At 50.7% G+C, this 17,528-nt stretch overlaps 5 protein-coding genes across 5 annotated transcripts; 3 read left to right on the top strand and 2 right to left on the bottom strand.

The window, feature by feature from the left end:
• The first annotated feature begins 815 nt into the window (after positions 1-815).
• Positions 816-4,055, top strand: F5Y00DRAFT_229025 (armadillo-type protein). Its single transcript, XM_048006706.1, has 8 exons — positions 816-1,462; positions 1,541-1,646; positions 1,701-1,852; positions 1,914-2,405; positions 2,467-2,726; positions 2,785-2,885; positions 2,939-3,276; positions 3,331-4,055. The coding sequence occupies exons 1-8, from the start codon at positions 1,397-1,399 to the stop codon at positions 3,682-3,684; spliced, it is 1,869 nt and encodes a 622-aa protein (XP_047867625.1). The 5' UTR covers positions 816-1,396; the 3' UTR covers positions 3,685-4,055.
• On the bottom strand, positions 4,056-5,166 carry F5Y00DRAFT_229022 (S-adenosyl-L-methionine-dependent methyltransferase). Its single transcript, XM_048006705.1, has 2 exons — positions 4,968-5,166; positions 4,056-4,902 (listed from the first exon to the last, which is right to left on the bottom strand). The coding sequence occupies exons 1-2, from the start codon at positions 5,015-5,017 to the stop codon at positions 4,158-4,160; spliced, it is 795 nt and encodes a 264-aa protein (XP_047867624.1). The 5' UTR covers positions 5,018-5,166; the 3' UTR covers positions 4,056-4,157.
• Positions 5,167-5,342: 176 nt separating this feature from the next.
• F5Y00DRAFT_229021 (peptidase M16 inactive domain-containing protein) lies at positions 5,343-7,679 on the top strand. The gene is made up of 2 exons (XM_048006704.1): positions 5,343-5,545; positions 5,606-7,679. The coding sequence occupies exons 1-2, from the start codon at positions 5,420-5,422 to the stop codon at positions 7,226-7,228; spliced, it is 1,749 nt and encodes a 582-aa protein (XP_047867623.1). The 5' UTR covers positions 5,343-5,419; the 3' UTR covers positions 7,229-7,679.
• A 33-nt stretch (positions 7,680-7,712) lies between these two features.
• F5Y00DRAFT_215425 (uncharacterized protein) lies at positions 7,713-9,378 on the top strand. Its single transcript, XM_048005567.1, has one exon. The coding sequence runs from the start codon at positions 8,184-8,186 to the stop codon at positions 9,357-9,359; it is 1,176 nt and encodes a 391-aa protein (XP_047867622.1). The 5' UTR covers positions 7,713-8,183; the 3' UTR covers positions 9,360-9,378.
• Positions 9,379-9,983: 605 nt separating this feature from the next.
• On the bottom strand, positions 9,984-13,957 carry F5Y00DRAFT_215360 (NAD-specific glutamate dehydrogenase). The gene is made up of 3 exons (XM_048005566.1): positions 13,128-13,957; positions 10,162-13,078; positions 9,984-10,109 (listed from the first exon to the last, which is right to left on the bottom strand). Exons 1-3 carry the CDS (start codon positions 13,444-13,446, stop codon positions 10,079-10,081), a joined length of 3,267 nt encoding a protein of 1,088 aa, XP_047867621.1. The 5' UTR covers positions 13,447-13,957; the 3' UTR covers positions 9,984-10,078.
• Between the last annotated feature and the right edge of the window lie 3,571 nt (positions 13,958-17,528).

Genomic DNA, 17,528 nt, shown 5'->3' with positions numbered 1-17,528 from the left:
ACTTAGGTACCTATTACCTACAAACAACTTGTATAAACCAAGTTCCGTTAGTTTATCTATTTCTTCTTTACGGTTTCCTGAACCTATCTTCGTTATTGATGAAGAGATTTACTTCTCTACCTAACAATTGTAAACTGTTTCCGGCAGTTATGATATCTTTACGAGTGTAACTATGTATAAGTCACACTATCTGCTACCTGATGACTGACTGATAGTTCACACCTCCCGCCAATCAGTAAGCCAGCAATTCGTCAAAGCTGTCAGACCTATAAGTCGCCTGTGGTATAACAAATAAGAATTATAGAGTGACATCACTGCTTCCAGTTACTGCATTTGGCCACATCGTGAAGGTGTTCCATTACATAGCATACGCAGCCCAACGCTGAGCTACGCTATACAAGCCTAAAATGTATATGGTATAAGCGCTAACTTGATACAATTTAAATCTGCTTAGAGGGAGGTAAGAATTAAGAGACGGCTTTGTTTTCAAATAAGACACGTTTAGGAATGTACGTAGATAATCACCTGTAGCCTAGGTACCTGCCTCCCAAATACATGAAGCTGATAAGGTTTCTAAAATAAAGGTAAAAGAGTAGCCAGGGGTGTAACGCGTAGCAGCACTGTCCAATTTAGGGCGGGGAAGTGCATGTAACATAGGGTACATAGGTACATGATTTCAAGGTACCTGGGTACGTAGCATGATGACAAGGGAACAGAAATGAGATGTGGGGCATCTGTGGCACCTGGGCAGAGATTTCCATCATTTACCTCAAGCCAGACAAGACCAGACAGCGCCTAAGCCACAGTACTTCGTATTTTCAGAACTAAGAAGTCAAGGCAAGCCCCTTTTGTTACCTCACTTACCTCACTTACCTCACCTGCCCATGCCTGATAATACCTGAAGTAGGTGCAGAGGTACGGTACAATATTACGGTACAATATCAAAGTACCTAACATAGCAGCTCCAGCCCGCGTTAAACCTATTTCCACCAAAAGCATCTTTCTCTTGGTCACAACACAATCCCATCCACCAAAGCGACCTGCCCATGATACCCCTCGATGATCTAATTTGGAAGACCTGATCCACGATTAACCGCGAACTAAAGACCAACCGTAGACGACTCATACTCATCAAATTTACAAATTTACAACTCCGCCCATTCAACCTATACTATTTTTTTTTTTGGCTACCGGAGCGCTAGCGATAGTTGATCTCTACCCGGTTTCGTCTCCAAGTCGCCAAATTGACCCGACATCGACCTAACTCATTGCATCACTCTACCTCTACCAGACCGCCCACGCGATCAGCAAGCGCACTCCCAAGCCGGTTCTCAACTTGCCGGCCTCAACGCCTTAACCACCTTTCCATTTTACTATTGCATAATTACACCTCACCATGGCTGACGCGCCAAATGCGAACGATGAGCTGTACCCTATCGCCGTGCTCATAGATGAATTAAAGGTGAGGCGGTAACCCCCCACCCCATATATCATATATCACCACATATTAGGACCTCATCCTCTCTAACCTTGCCATTAGCACGACGATGTTCTGCTCCGATTGAACGCCATCCATCGTCTATCGACAATCGCGCTCGCTTTAGGTCCCGAGCGCACTCGTGACGAACTCATTCCCTTTCTAGATGGTCAGATACCGACCCCAGCCTCTAAGCCAAACCATAATCTAACTTCAGCATCAGAATCGGTCGAAGACGAAGATGAAGTTCTCGTAGCCTTGAGCGAGGAGCTGGGCAGCTTCATCGAATACGTAGGCGGGCCCCAATACGGTCATGTCCTCCTCTCCCCCCTCGAGAACCTCGCAGCCATCGAAGAGCCCGTCGTTCGGGATAAGGTCCGTCCATACAGCCTTGCCGAATCCTTCCTCGTCGTCGTTTACTAACCATCTCTCGTAGGCCGTCGAGTCTCTCAACAAGATCTGCAGCGAGCTGTCACCCCAGCAGGTCGAAGAGTACTTCGTCCCTCTCACCATCCGACTTTCTAAGGCAGACTGGTTTACCTCCAAGGTGTCCGGCTGCGGCCTCTTCACAGCTCCTTACTCGAAGGTGTCTCCCCCCGTCCAGGAACAGCTTCGCCAGCAGTTTGGCCACCTAGTACATGATGAAACCCCCATGGTGCGAAGACAATCCGCCACCAACATGGCTAAGTTCGTGAAAGAAATGCCCGCGGCTATCGTCGTGGAGGAGATGATACCCCTTTTCCAGCACCTCGCGCAGGATGACCAGGACAGCGTGCGATTATTGACAGTGGAGATTCTGATTTCTATCGCCGAGGTCGTACCCAAGGAGCAGCAGGGTAGCCATGGCGTTCTGCTCACGTCGTTACGAAATTTGATAGAGGACAAGAGCTGGAGGGTTCGATATATGATTGCTGATAGATTTGAGAAGGTATCGACCCCCTCCCTTGCTTCGTGTTTTGTATAGCCCGGGCTAATGGCAAGCGATGCAGATTGCGAAAGCTGTAGACGAAGAGGTGGTCACTCGAGACCTAGTGCCCTCGTTTGTTAAGCTGCTGAAGGATAACGAGGCCGAGGTTAGGACTGCTATCGCCGGCCAGATCCCCGGCTTCTGCACTTTGGTCGATAGGACTACGCTGCTTAACGATATCATGAGCTCCATCGAAGACCTGGTTTCCGACACATCACAGCACGTCCGTGCCGCTCTAGGCACGCAGATCAGCGGCCTAGCCCCGATCTTAGGCAAACAAGAGTAAGCCTATCTACGAAATCTTGAGATCCTAGCCACTGACCTTTTTTTTTATTTCCAGAACGATCGACCACCTTCTTCCAATGTTCTTGCAGATGCTGAAGGATGAGTTTCCCGAAGTTCGTTTACATATCATCTCGAAACTCGAACTTGTCAACCAAGGTATATATACCCCCGCATGACCCCATAGAGGCTCGCGTTGTTAACGTTATCAGTCATCGGTATCGACCTACTCTCCCAGTCTCTTCTGCCCGCGATCGTGCAGCTCGCCGAAGATAAGCAATGGAGAGTACGACTTGCTATCATCGAGTATATCCCGCTCCTTGCCAGCCAGCTCGGCGTACAGTTCTTCGACGAGAAGTTGAGTTCGTTATGCATGGGCTGGCTAGGGGATACGGTTTTTTCGATCCGAGAGGCTGCAACTCACAACCTGAAGAAGCTCACCGAAGTGTTCGGAGTCGAGTGGGCTAGCGAAGCTATCATCCCGAAGGTGATGGCTATGGGCTCTCATCCTAATTACCTATACCGGATGACGACTTGCTTCGCTATCTCGGTAAGTTTCCTTGCTATCTCCCAGCGCTTTTCATTAGATTTTAACCAGCCGCAGACCCTAGCGACCGTTGTCAGTTTGGACGTGATTGGAAAGTCGATTTTGCCTATGCTAGAAAAGCTTGTGGAGGACGAGATTCCCAACATACGCTTCAACGTGGCGAAGACGTACGCCGTGCTCATCGACGTTTTAAAACGACTCCCCGAAGAGGGTACCGTCTACAGTCTGGAGAAGGCCGGAACGACGACGACTACGCCGTCTCCTCGGGCAGCAGAGCTCATCCAGCAGCGCATCCTGCCGAGCCTAGAGAAGCTGCAGAAGGACGACGACGTGGACGTGCGCTACTTTGCGACGACGGCGGTAGCAGGAATTCCCGGAATGGGTGGGGAACCTATGAACACATCGCCGTAGATGAAAGATTAAAGAGAACTCTTTCGACATGCAGCCATGTACTAGAGTGTCCTAGTTGCACCTCTCGCGAGATAGCCGTCCCGAATTGTCCAGCGCCAGTTCGTGCAGGGGTCCTTCAGAAGGCGAAATTTTGAAGGTCCGTAGAGTAGATGTATGGGAGGCACGCATACAATCGTCAAATGCATTTTTTGGAGGTTTGTGTCCTACTCGGCGTTGAGGCCCGTGGGACTTGAAAGCTGCACAGACTTCTATAGAAGGGCTTCGAGCCAAGAGCCCCGAACGGGCGCTCTCGTCTTTGAAGTTGCCTGATATGTGTATGATAAAAGACGAAAAAAAGAGCATGATGAGTTTAATAGATCTCAGTCAAACAGGTTCGCAGTGATGCTGTTCCATCCTTCTAATTGTACTCTACCGGGGTATCTTTCCTAGGTTAATGCACTCCTACGTCTATATTTGTACCGCCCGTGTTAATTTCAAGTATCCCTGACTTTCTTGAAGCATAAAGTACTAATGGTCTGCCCCTTTACGCCCCCAAAACTAAAGCTGGGGTACTCGACCCTGCCGACTAGGTCAAACCGCCATCCTCTCGCGTCGCCGTCGTCCTCCCCATCCTTTCTAACGCCCTCGAACCAGCTCTTCAGTTCCTCTTCGGTCCAGTTGCAGCTCGTAACGAGGAACAAGCCCCCATCGCGTATAAGAGGCGCAACCCGCGCCCTATACGATTCGCTGATACGTCGTCCGCTCGCAGGGTCCGTCTCGGACGATAGGGATATCGCATCGAAGGTTCCCTTATCTAGTACGACGTCCCAGCCTCGCGGTTGCTGCGCGTCAGCCAAGAGCGCAGAAGCCGGCGTTCGAAGGATGTCGTGCTCGCGGAACTCGACCGGCTCTTCGCTCCCAGCAGCGTCCGGGCCTTGTTGCGACCGCGACTCGGCGATGCGCCGCGCGAACTCGACGCTCTGCCGCGAGTAGTCTACGCCTAGCATGCGCCCTTGCCACGCGGCGTCGCGCAGGCCGAAGAGGAGAGACCCGTTGCCGGTGCCGAGGTCGAGGAAGGAGGTGGATTCTGGGGAGAGGTGTAGCTCGAGCTCGGGATCGGGGTCGGAGAGGAAGTCGATGACTTTGGCTTCGGCGTCCGAGTCGTCGAACCAGACGGTGCCGGTGTCGGCGGGGTTGTGCGCGTGGTTGGAGATTTCGGTTGTGTAGAGGTTGTCCCAGCTGTTCGTTTTGGTTTTAGATTATTGAGCTGATGGAGGAGAGAATGAATAGGTGGGTGGGCATACTATTCCTTGGTGCCGAGCTCGGACGGCTCGAGGTGTGTTGGCTTAGACATTGTAGCGGTGCTTGTAGAGTGACTGGAGGTTTAGAGGCCAATTAGTTCTGGTAGCTACGCAAGAGAGACATATTGAATTATAAAGCTATGGTTACGACGCTATTCTGGATTGGACCTAAATCACACACTTCACGATGAGAATGGAATCGCAATCTTTTACTTTTAGAAGGTGGGAGGTCAAAGGAGGGGCACGCGGCAGAATGGTACAAGATAGGTAGGCGGTCTAGTATCTTGCTTGATAATCGAGATAAGATAAGATGAAGTATGCCGCCAAGATAAGTGACCGATAAGCGATAAGAATCATTCACCTAACCTAAACTTTTCTGTCGTCACCCGCGAGCCGAATCTCATCTCATTCGGGTTCCCGTGTAAAACGTCTGTCGCAAATTCGATGTCCTCAGTATGTTTCGCGCTTGCTCGTCTAGATACTTGAATAGAGGTCTTACCTCTCCTGTACGATCATGCGCTAGGGCATTCCGACCGCTTCAGACTCGTACGCTCGCCACCGTGAAGGTGCCAAGTCCAAAGGTGCGTTGATAATCCTACGTCTTCTTTCATCGCCTTCACTTGTAAACTAACATAAAATAGGAGCCAACAGAGCTCGACCAAATAACAACATTACCCAATGGAGTCCGAGTAGCATCAGAGGCTCTACCGGGGTCTTTCTCTGGCGTTGGCGTATATATCGAGGGCGGATCGAGATTCGAGAACACTCACTTGAGCGGGGTGAGCCACATCGTTGATCGATTGGCCTTCCATTCTACGGAGAACAAGACGGCAGAGGATATACAAGAGACGGTGGAGTCACTAGGAGGAAATGTACAATGCGTATCCTCCCGGGAGTCCATGATGTACCAAGCCGCCACCTTCAACTCGGCTATCCCGACGGCGACAGAACTGCTCGCCGATACGATACGGAATCCCCGAATCACGGAGGAAGAGGTTGCCGGAGAGCTAATGACGGCCGAGTACGAGATTAATGAGATATGGAAGAAACCCGAGCTTATTCTGCCCGAGTTGGTGCATATGGCGGCCTTCAAGGGTAACACTCTTGGTAACCCTCTTTTATGTCCTCGGGAACGGATACCGGAGATCAACAGTTCGGTAGTTAAGACATACAGAGACACTTTCTACCGTCCCGAGCGGACCGTTGTCGCCTTTGCCGGTGTGCCGCATGCCGAAGCGGTGCAACTAGCATCCAAGTTCTTCGGAGATATGCAAGCTCCTGGACACCCTCTCCTGTCTCGGACGGGGTCAGAAACTTCTATCGATTCCTTGTCATCGGATACCACCGACACTTCAGCTTCTTCATTTTCCTCAGCCTCATCAGCTTCATCACCTCCCTCATCAACTACATCTAGTATATTGTCCAAGTTACCCCTATTTAAAAACCTCTCTACTTCCGCAAGCCGCAACGCATCCGTCTCTGCCACACCGGCGATCCCGCCGTCGCTAGAAGAACTCACCATGCCCGCGCATTATACCGGCGGTTTCGTCGCGCTCTCACCGCAACCTCCTTCCGCCAATCCCAATCAACCCGTATTTACTCACATTCACCTCGCCTTCGAGGGATTGCCCATCTCATCAGATGATATTTATGCGCTGGCAACGCTTAACACGCTTCTCGGCGGCGGCGGATCTTTCTCCGCCGGTGGACCCGGGAAGGGCATGTATTCAAGACTGTACACTAACGTGCTCAACCAACACGCTTGGGTAGAGTCTTGTATCGCTTTCAACCATTCCTACACGGATTCCGGGCTATTCGGTATATCTGCCCAATGCATCCCCGGCCGCACACAGCACATGCTCGACGTCATGTGCCAAGAATTGAGGGCGCTTACTGTGGACACCGGTTTTGCTGCCCTTGGCCATGCCGAAGTTAACCGCGCCAAGAATCAGCTACGTTCCAGCCTCCTAATGAATCTAGAGAGCCGAATGGTCGAGCTAGAAGATCTAGGCAGGCAAGTCCAGGTACACGGCCGCAAGGTACCGGTCCAGGAGATGTGCCAGAAGATTCAGAGCCTCACGATTAATGACTTGCGCCGGGTAGCGAAACAGGTTGTAGGGGGATTGGTACAAAACACCGGTAGAGGGAGCGGTGCTCCGACTGTGGTGCTGCAAGAGGCCCAACATCCATTCAATTCCGTAAAACAGATGTCGTGGGAAGAGATACAGGATAGAATATACAAATGGGGCCTAGGTAAGAGGTAAACGGTAAGGAACTTAGCCGCCTCCGACAGCAGCGAGGTTCCCACAAGCAATCATGCGCAATTTTGGGATCTATGATACGGCTAGTCCGAGCCTAGCCCCTGAGCGCTCTCGCTTCGAGGAGCCCCTTCAGTGTATAATGGTGTATATTAGCGATGAAAAGCGTCGGATTCTCTGTACGATGTAGACATGATCACAAAACATACCTGACTAATCGAGGCATTCCCAATCTCAGGTTTTAGAATAGAAGCACAGTACATAATCGTGGACGCGGACTACGAATAGGGGCAGCTGCCCTAAAATGCCGCGTAAGCTTGATGCTAATGAAGGATGAAGAGCATTTACGTCCTACGCCGGGACTCGACATGATCGGGTATATTAGCAGGAAGCGGAAATGAGTGTTCCAACGAGGTAGGACAAATACTGCTTCGAGTTTATGAACCTGTGGACTATATTACATGACTTCATTTGATAATCGTGCCAGAAGCTTCCTCTCCATGCTCTGGAGCAACGTGAACCGGCCTATGATTTCTGCTTCCAGCACGCCGACGCACGTTTTCCGTACGATATAGCCTATCTGGGTTCCACGACCGTCCGCGAAGTTGCAGACGCAGGGACACGGACCGCCAGATCTCGGCTCTCGATCGTGGTACCGGATCGCTACCTGGCGTAATCTGTGTCTGCTCCCGTGTTTGCTCTGCCGTGTCGGTCTAGCTATCTATCTATGGACCTGGTTCGGGCACCGGCGTGGGCGGTCTATCGCTGAAACTATATAAGTGGTAATGGGATAGGGTAGTAGAATATGACTAACTGGATCCCTATCGCCATGCGTCGTCCATCGCTTTGTCGGTAGCTATCGTCTAGCCTGCGTTGTATAACTCTTAGGTGCCTAACCTTAGGTACATTGCCTATATCGACACGTCTTCGCATATCAAAATAGTAAACGACAACACTTACCATGACGGCCATCACAAAAACAACACGCGGCCCCGACGGCACACAATCAACTCTAACATACCGTCTTCCTCCCCAGACAACCCCCTTTGCCCCCTCCCAAAGCCAGGCCATGCCATCCTCGTGCTCCTTTTCCGTCTACTGCCGTAGCCTGTCGTACTACGTATACTCGATGAACACAGCCGCGCACGACGCCCACCCCCTCGAGGGACAACACTGCCTCGCGGTGCAGGACCTCACGTCCGAGCCCCGCGTCGGCTACAACGCCGAGTGCTGGCCGGAGAACTACTTCGCGCTGTTCGACAACGAGTGGGGCGAGCTCAACGGCGCGCCGAGGAGCGGCAACGAAGGGAGCGCTTCGACGGCCGCGTTTCCCGGGGATAAGTGTCTGGCGGGGTGGACGGTGGCGTGCACGACGACCATCACGGCTGGGGGCGGCGACATAGACGATAACCACCGCATAAACAAAAACGCCGTCCATAACAACGGGTCTGACAACGGGAACGGGAACGCAGGCAACGAAAGAGCGCCCGAGCTCTACCCCCAAGCATGGTGCTGTCCCCCGGGCCAATGGACCTGCGCCACCGCCACCGCCCCAGGCGACAGACAGGCTCCCCAGCGGCTGTGCCAGAGCTATCTGACCGGGTCGACGAGCACCGACATCTGGATGTACTGGGATCCGGAATTCGACACCGAGGTCCCCGACGGCTCGACCTCGAGCCTCCTCGAGGCGTATACCTGGACCGCCGACGTCCCCGGGGAGCCGGACCCGGCGCACGCGGCGACGGTGTTTCGGAAGGTGTTTCCGCTGGTGCTGAGTAGTAGTAGCGCCGGGGCCGGGACCTCGGAGGAAGAATCAGCGGCAGCGGTAGTAGTAGTTACGGTGACGGATATCGTTACGCTAGAGCCGACCCCTGGCATGCCGTCGGCAGCAGCAGCAGCAGCGCGGGATAAGAGAATAATAGAACCGGTCACGGGGCTGCTACTACCGCCTGGAGGCCACATGCTGACGTCGAGGTGTCTAGCTGCCGTTCTGCTGGGGGCTGCTTTCGCGACGGCGGTCATGTCGTTTTTCGGATTTGCGCTGCTGTATCGCGAGAAGAGGAGGCGGGAGCGGAGGTATCGCAAGGGTTCTTCTTCTGTTTTCGCCACTGCTGACGACAATGCCGTTTCTACCTGACGTAAGGCGTCTATTAAGGATGGTGGAAAGAAAATGCGAAGTAGGAATTCTGTTGTTCTAGCCTTAGGAAGTGAAGACTAGTTAGTTGAAGGTTTGGCCAGCGTCTGAATTCGGAGTGTGTACCTTGTTTAGCGCTTGTGAGGATTGGATTCGTATCCTTGAGGTATGTTAAGAGTATAGGTAATTCAGTTTGCGATCTTCTTCCATCTATTGCTTCTTTGCTATTCTCTACTAACTAAATCATGATATTCAAAACCCACCTGTCGATTATATGCCGAAAATTCCCTTTATAGGATTATTCCAGCCGGTGCTCTCGATCTCGAGACCACCTTGGTACACTTTTATAGCTACCCCTAGCCTCACAATTCACCACTGGTTAAAAAGAAAAAAGACGGCAGATTTGTATAAGAAAAATCGAATCTATAAGACCTGTTTTTTCGTAGCCAATAAGTGCTACCATGACCTATCTATTAATTGTTTAAATGTGATGTTCCCACCTTTACTCCGTATGAAGCGGAATTCGAGATAATTCATAATTCATGAAACCGTCCTCTTCTGGTTCGCGTTGAACCTACTATACGGCATTGTGTGTTGTCTGCCAGACGTCTTTTATAATTATAACCCCCTGCCATGAAGAAATGCAAAGTTTTCAAACCCCCTTTTAAAATTCCCTCTTTCTTTTTTTTTTCTCTTTCCGGCAATATGCAAGTTGTCATCACTCATTGAATCTGGGCCATCCTCTTAGACATGCTATTGACGTGTTAGCTTGGGTACCATCGCTCGAGGGTCAGGGGCAACTTACAAATCATAGAAAGCAAATTGGCTAGGACTGCTGCCAAACTCATACACAAAGCGGGAAGCAAGATAACTTCCGAAGATGGCGCGAAGGTACGACTCGGGTACACGGCTGATGATGGTGTCCAGACCGATCTTGTCGATGAGCAACTTGGGCAAAGCATCTGCAAGAACGGACCTCCGAATCTTAGCGTTCTCCCATAGGTCTGACTTTTGAAGCTCTTCGTCTAGAGTCGTAATGGCGAGGGAAAGCGTGTCAGAAAGCACGGACCGCGGTGTGCCCGTCTGCTCGTGCTCTCGCCAGATCGCTTCGAATTCAAGACGAGCGTTTTCGCAAATTGTGGCTTGTACTTGCTTGACGTACGCCTTATAGAACTCGGGGGCTTCGCCATTCGCGTCGATGCACATATTCTCAACGAATCCCTCGTCGTCAAAACTGAGCGAGGCGAGAACCTCCAGAGACGACGAGGTCACACCACCCTTGTTAGCAGATGCATCCTTGAATAGGATGCAACCGGCCTTCTCGAGGCGCAACTTGGCGTCTTGGGTAATGAATAGATTAGCGCCTTCAACGATGTAAGGAATCGCCGTCTTGCCATCCTTGATCAGCTTGGAGACCGTAGAAAGGTCGATCGACTCGGGACGGCCACCGCAAGGAACGAAGATGTCAGTCAGGCCGGTATCTCTGAGATGATAGAAGTTGCGGAAGGACGTCCCGTTAGGAACAACTTCGCCAGTCGGCAATGTGACGTTGCTATCGTCACACAGGACTCTGAAGCCATCCTTGGACAGCTTGGAGAGGTCGAACTGCGAAATCATGACACGCTTCTTGGCCAAGCGTACGAGCTCATCCTTGTCGATTCCGTTGGGATCGACGAGCACACCAGACCCATCGACGATGGCAGTGTATTTCTCGTTGCTTAGAATGATCTCGTTGCTGCCAAGATCGCCATCCGGACCTCCGGTCTGCATCTTCCTCACCTGGGAGGGGTCCAAATTCATCTTTCGGTATATACCCTTGACATACTCGCGAACGGACAGCGTCGTCATGCCGTATTCGTCGTGAGGGATACCACCAAGTCTAGGCGACTTGCCGGTGAAGAAGGACTTCCACCACGGCGCACCTCGGGCGCGAGCGTGCTCGGTAGCCCAATCGACAAGGTCTGCGGTGTTCTCGTCCGGGCCTAGGAAAAGAATCTCTTCTTTACGGTAAAGATCTACAATGGGGTTCTTGATACCAGGGGTCTTGGCAGGGAGGAGAAGATCCAAGATACTATCAATGTACTTCTCAAACGCCTCCCGAGCACGGTCCTGCTGCGTGGCGTCGAGGAGGACCACACCCTTAGAACCGCCTTCGGGGATATCCTTGTTCTTGCGCTGCTGGGTGCTTGCGAGAGCATAGTTCTCATCGAATAGGTTCCTAGCATTGATCCCGTAAGCCTCCTTACTACGGGACTTGACAATTCGGATACCGCCTCGGGCAACATCCTTAAAGCGTAGATGAAAGCCGCGGGCTTCCGCACTGATCACGAGGAACATGCCGTACAGACGTCGAGGATATTCGATCTCCGGCAAGAAGGAGGGGTCGAGACGGAAGCTGAGAGCCACTTTTGTGGGCGTGAAGTAATTGGTCTTTAAGATGGCATTGTTGAAGATGCGGAAGGCTGTCATCACCATTTCATCGTGCTCATTAGACACTTCTCGGGTGATCGCCTCCTTAAGTCGAGCATCCGAAAGTACTTCTACAGCCGGTGTCGGCGCAACTACGCTCTTCTCGAAACCAGGACCGACGCTTAGATGTATGCTAGCGAATGCGGCATACAGTAGGCGTACTAAGTTAGGGTAGGATGTGATAATTTCAAGGATATAATCCGGCGTGAATGTCTCTGTACGGAGACGGCGCTTCAGCTTGGACAGGATCTCCACATGCGCCGGGTTCCTGGGATCTAAAGCTTGCTTGATGGACACGTACTCCGTGCCGAGGCGGTTGAGGAAGTGCTGAACGAAGACCCAGACGCAGTGACCATAGACGGTCTCCTGCAAGCTCAGAGCGCCAGAGGCAAACAAGGAGTGAAGTTTGTTCTGAGGTATGCAGTACAGAAGCGAGATCTCCTTGGTGATCTGGTGAATCGACTGTTCGATAGGCATGGGTTTGGTATCAAGATTCGTTGCCGGTTTCAGGTAGATACTCATGACTGTGATGCCGTTGGAGAACTGCTCTACGTACTTCCTGGTGCTTGTGACACCATAGTAGTGGTAAAGGTCGCTCATGGCGCTGAAAATACCCCTGGCAGTACGAGAACGGAAAGCCATGACGAGACGCTTCTCCTCGGACCCCTCGATATCAAAGACCTCGATGACGGGTCCAGTCCTGGTAACGGCGAGTTTGATAATGTCATCGTAGAGCTGCTTGGTATTCTTAGTCGCCTTCGTCAAGAACATACGATCACTAATGACCTCGAGACGCGTCTCGCCCGGCTCCGGGTTCGCATCCACAAACTGGCACTGGTATACAAAGTAGCATCGTAGAGAAGCCTTGGATGAACTGTCGTTAGAGATGGTACCATGGGAGCGGAATGTTTCAACCCTGAAGCGCTTGTTGGGGTCGGCATGGTCGAGATACTTGGTCTCGAGCCTGTTTTCGTACCGCGGACCGTGCAACGAGCTCTTACCAGGCTCGCTCGTGTCGATGTAGATGGCGTGGTCAGTAGCTTCCATGTCTAAGCGGATCTCCTCGCGCTTGTCCTCGCGGGCGTAAGCAGCAACTTTGGCAGCATACATAGAGGTGATGTGGGTCGCAATAACATCGACGCTTTCCATCTCGAAGTAGACATCGTCGATGCCTAGCTCGTTATAGAACCACGATACTTGCTCGTCAAGATGCGATTCGGGGATCCATCCTTGCTTAAGGATAAGGCTCTTGACTATTACATGTTAGAGAAATTGAGGATATCGTAAGCGTTGCCGACTGACCTTGCTCTATCTGTTCGCCACGCCCCTTAAACTCGGGCGCGATGTATCCCACAGTAGCGGAGCGTAGAACCCTATGGCCATTGCCGCCCAGAGTTCCCAGCGGTACTGAGAAATGGGTGGGTTGAGGCGAAGGGTGTCGAGAGACTTGGTCGGCACCCTGAACCTTGCCCAGCAGCTTGTTAGCCGGAACCGGGCTCGCGTTTGAGGCGACGCCGTTAGTCGTCATGATGATTTGAGTTGTAAATTCCAAAACCTCAAACGGATCTGAGTACTGGGGAAACCTATCCAGATTCAGGTCAGTCGTCTGAAGCGTCAACATCTTGATCACAATATTGGAGACAAGAAACCGAGCGGCCTGTGACTCGGGAGGGGAATAATGAAAAATGAAGGCGCACAGGAAGGCTCAGAGCCACGGGAAGGGATAGGATGGGAACAGAACAACAGGGAGATCGAGGGGGGAAGGGATGATCTCTTATACAGAACAAAACTCGAAGGGTGACGCAGAAGGCGTCATTGCTGCGTATAATGACTATCCCCTTGCTGAGCTCAAGGGACTACCCTAGAGAATGGCATCGAGGTATAACGAGCAAAAGACAAGATGAGATTACTGTAGTATAATAAGACAGGAGGAAACGGGTTCCGTAATTTTCAGATCCCATATTGCACTTGACAAGGGTGGCAAAACGCCGGCAGGTCAAGTAAGGCCAACCCAACACAATATTAGAATATGAAATAATACGAGTGCTGTTATCGTGTCCCGGATTATACGGACCAAAAATAACATGGAGTCAATCTCACCGCTCGATGCTTCGGGTAGCGTCGAGTTATGTCGACAGTCATGCTCCTGATAAGGAAACTAATAACACAAACAGGCTGAACAATAAGAGAGACGTAAGAGAGACGTACCGACAAAGCGTGAGAGGGTTGCTCCGGAATTAACTTAACGAACGCACGGGTCCACTAATAAGTCAATAGGGGACTGGTCGACGTAAAGAGCGACCTGCAAGATCTGCCCTCGCATGTTAGTTAGAGTTGGAGATACAGATGGTCGGTTAGAGAGGCAAGTGTATAAGGAGGTCTTGTACGTAGGTCCTGTATATGCAATACAACAAAAAGTACAAAAAGACGACAACAACCTTGGTGGTGTGGTTGGCCGGAAGGCTGATTGGCTAACTGGCTGCCGGAATAGGTTACAGGAATGAAAGTGGTACCTTAATAAATATGATGCAAGAAACCTCTACCTTGCTTCAAGGTTTTAATCAGAGTTGGAAATAGCGCGGTAACGAGGTTTAATAAATCTAAAGTCCTCGTTATACGATATTGCCGTCGATGGTCACACGTCCTCGAACTTCCCGAGAATATAGACTATATTGGGTTAGGCCGAGAATTGTATAAAAGAGCAGTAAAAGAGATAAACGCACAGCCCTATTGCGGCGCTGACATACGATGACTGGGGGCGGCAAAGATAACGACGGGGTAGAGAGATTAAGCTAACAATATAGGGGACTCCGAGAAACCAAATCTGCAAGATAAGAATAGTAAATAGTAATAAGATGATAAGACTGACTTTATAGCTCGAGTCGAAAATACGATTCAGACTCAATTTATCGTTTCGTCCATAGTCAAAAGCGAATTGATGACGATCGTGAAGTTGAGAAAAGGGGAGCCACAGGCTTCTTATATACTGTACCGTAAAAAACAAGGAAATAAAACCGTCAGCAACTATTACACATAGAGAATCACGTTTTCAGCGGCGGTGCTCGTGGTGTACTTCTGTGCACTGTACGTCGAGGACTCCTTCCAGCTTCTGCGACGGGCATCCTTGCAGTTAGCAAGTTTAGCATCGCAGGGTTTCCTGGGGCATGTAATCCGTACATACAATACGGTTCTCGAAATCTGAGGGTATCGCTTGGTATTCCAATTCCACTTGGTATGTATTGGGAAAGACGTGACGGGCCAGTAGAAGAAATCCAATCGAAGATTCTTTCATCACGGTGAACACAAATGGAACAAAACTGGAGGCTAATCCTGCAGCTAACTGGAACGGGCGGAACGCTGCGCTCCTATTGGCCCAACCGACTGGGTACCTGAAAATCCGTAAAGCTAGAGTACCGGGTCGCCTAAAGTTCAGTGCCGCGGTACTTGGGTCCTAGCGGTGACAACGGGTCGCCCGTAGCCAAGGGAATAACCATGCGGCGAGCATCCAGAACTCGTTGGAAAAACAACTTCAGCATCACATGTCGTCTCGAACCGGGGTTTAGTGGATCGCGATGGATCTACTATGCGATCCAACGGTCTGAGTTTTCTCTCAAGCTTGGACGAGTTATTGACCGTATCAAGTACCGACGGCTATTCGAGGAGGATTTCGACATCGAGACCACGAGGTACCTCTTCGAACTTCTGGGGTCGACCAAGTATCTATCGCCTCGTAGGTACGCAGTATACATCGTGATATACAACGCGACACAAGTCCCCAGGTCCCTAGGTCCCCTGGTCCCTGGTCCCAACTTTTTTTTCTCAGCTGTCTGGCTGTCCGGCGGATACATGGGATATTGAGCCAGATCCGTCTGTCTCAGCAGGCGAGTATGTAAGAGCAAGCTCTTGCAAATTACCTACATGAATGGCAATGTGATCGCCTGGTCCGGATAGGTAAGTACCTAAGGTAAGGTAATATGCAAATCATTTGTTTGACCGGAATGGTAATCCTATGTAGGGTCTCTCGTCTTTGCATGTTGATCCCGTCTATCAATCGCCAGCTCACCTCTCTTTTCCCCTTATCTTTCTAGCCCCTAGCCCCCTAAGGAGAGTTGCTAGAACGAATCATATTGACCATCGTTACCTAAATAAGGGATACCGTCTAGCGTACTTGTAGTCCAGGTGCCATATCCAGGTGCCATTCTGATAACAGATGGCGGCTCATCGCGTTAGGCTCGCGCATCAATACACTAACTTCAGATCCCATACGGGGTGCATCTTTACCGCCTCTTACATAGGAGGTCCAATGACAAGCTGTGGCGCAACTGGTATACCCAATGACCCAATATATGTTGCAATACCTATCGCTATCGAGTTCAGGAATGATGAAACAGCGCAGAGACGGAATTGGCTCTTGATGCTCAAAGAAGCTTAAGGGAGAGAAAATTTTGAGATGGCTGATGATCAATTGGAAGCGGACCATGTACCTAGATACTTAGCTTGGGGTACAATTACAGGTAGAAATGATGGAATTAGGTACGTCCAAGTCGCGAGCAAGTACCTAGATACATCTATACATTAGGTACGTAACGGGTACTTCGTACGTAAGTTAAAAATGGCAGCAAGGCAGTAAAGCGTACCGGCTCTTAAGCATACCTCCATAGGGCATAGCGCTGTAGCCCCAGCTCTGCACCTCTCGGGTGACTTGGTTAGTAGATCCACCTGCCCCGCGATTTGGACGGTCTGACGGTATCATCCAGGAACCGCACACGTAAAGCTGCTGCGATTCTTATTTTCTATTACCCCCATATTACTTGATAGCAGCGTCTATCGAACCCAATGGAGCAGCACGAGGTCAGCCGATTTGACGCCAGGCGACTCGCAAGGCCTCGTGATAGCTGATAGCTCAACAACTCTCTCTTGGCCTGTCGGTGCATATCGACCGTCCCAGGGTTCGGCTTCTCATTACTAAACTTGTCGCGAGGTCAGTGGTTCAGCAATTCTCTGGGGTTAAGGGGTTCCCTCGGATTTTTTTTTTTTTTTTTTTTTTCTTTCATGGCGACATCTTCTCCGAAAACAACGTCATGAGAACCGGTTGAGATCTCGAAACGAAAATATCGTCTCCTTTTTTTGCGGAGCCCAAGTGGAACAATTCCTCTGTTTACTCCTGTACTAGGTGACACTGCAGGGACAATCATCTGTTGCCATCGCCGCGTCCAGGATAGGGAGTTGTGTTCAGCGTTCGTTCGTTCGTTTGTTTTAACTAACGTAAGCAAATTTATGCCGGCAACTTCTGCCGTAATTCCAAGAATGGTAGCTTAGCTCTAAGACGGGGAGCTCAAGCGTGTTGCCTGTCTTACTAGTTTGTTCTTAGTAGTATTGCTTCGTGGCAACCTCGACAGGAGAGAAAAAAGGGGAATGGAATCTCAAAAAAGTCATTACGGTACGGTAAGGTTCCACAAACAATACGGGATACGGGGAGAACCAGTTTGTGGGATTGCACTACGCAGCATAATATCGATCGATGATTACGGTCCGGAACAGGGCTATTTTTAACCTCTCTTCCACGTTTTCGCCCTGTAGCAGCCGTAAACCTGTACGTACTGCATACGCACTCTACCCCTGAATCGTAGATAAGCACCGCCACGAAGTGTGGATTTGCGAAACGGCTAGCGGTCGACAATACGAGGGTTAGAGGGAGTCCTT

The sequence above is a fragment of the Daldinia vernicosa genome (genome assembly GCF_022497035.1).
Source record: "Daldinia vernicosa strain CBS 139.73 unplaced genomic scaffold F5Y00scaffold_9, whole genome shotgun sequence".
Taxonomy (NCBI): Eukaryota; Fungi; Ascomycota; class Sordariomycetes; order Xylariales; family Hypoxylaceae; genus Daldinia; species Daldinia vernicosa.
The sequence above is the reverse complement of the archived record's forward strand: the minus strand, read 5'-3'. Positions and strand labels throughout refer to the sequence as shown.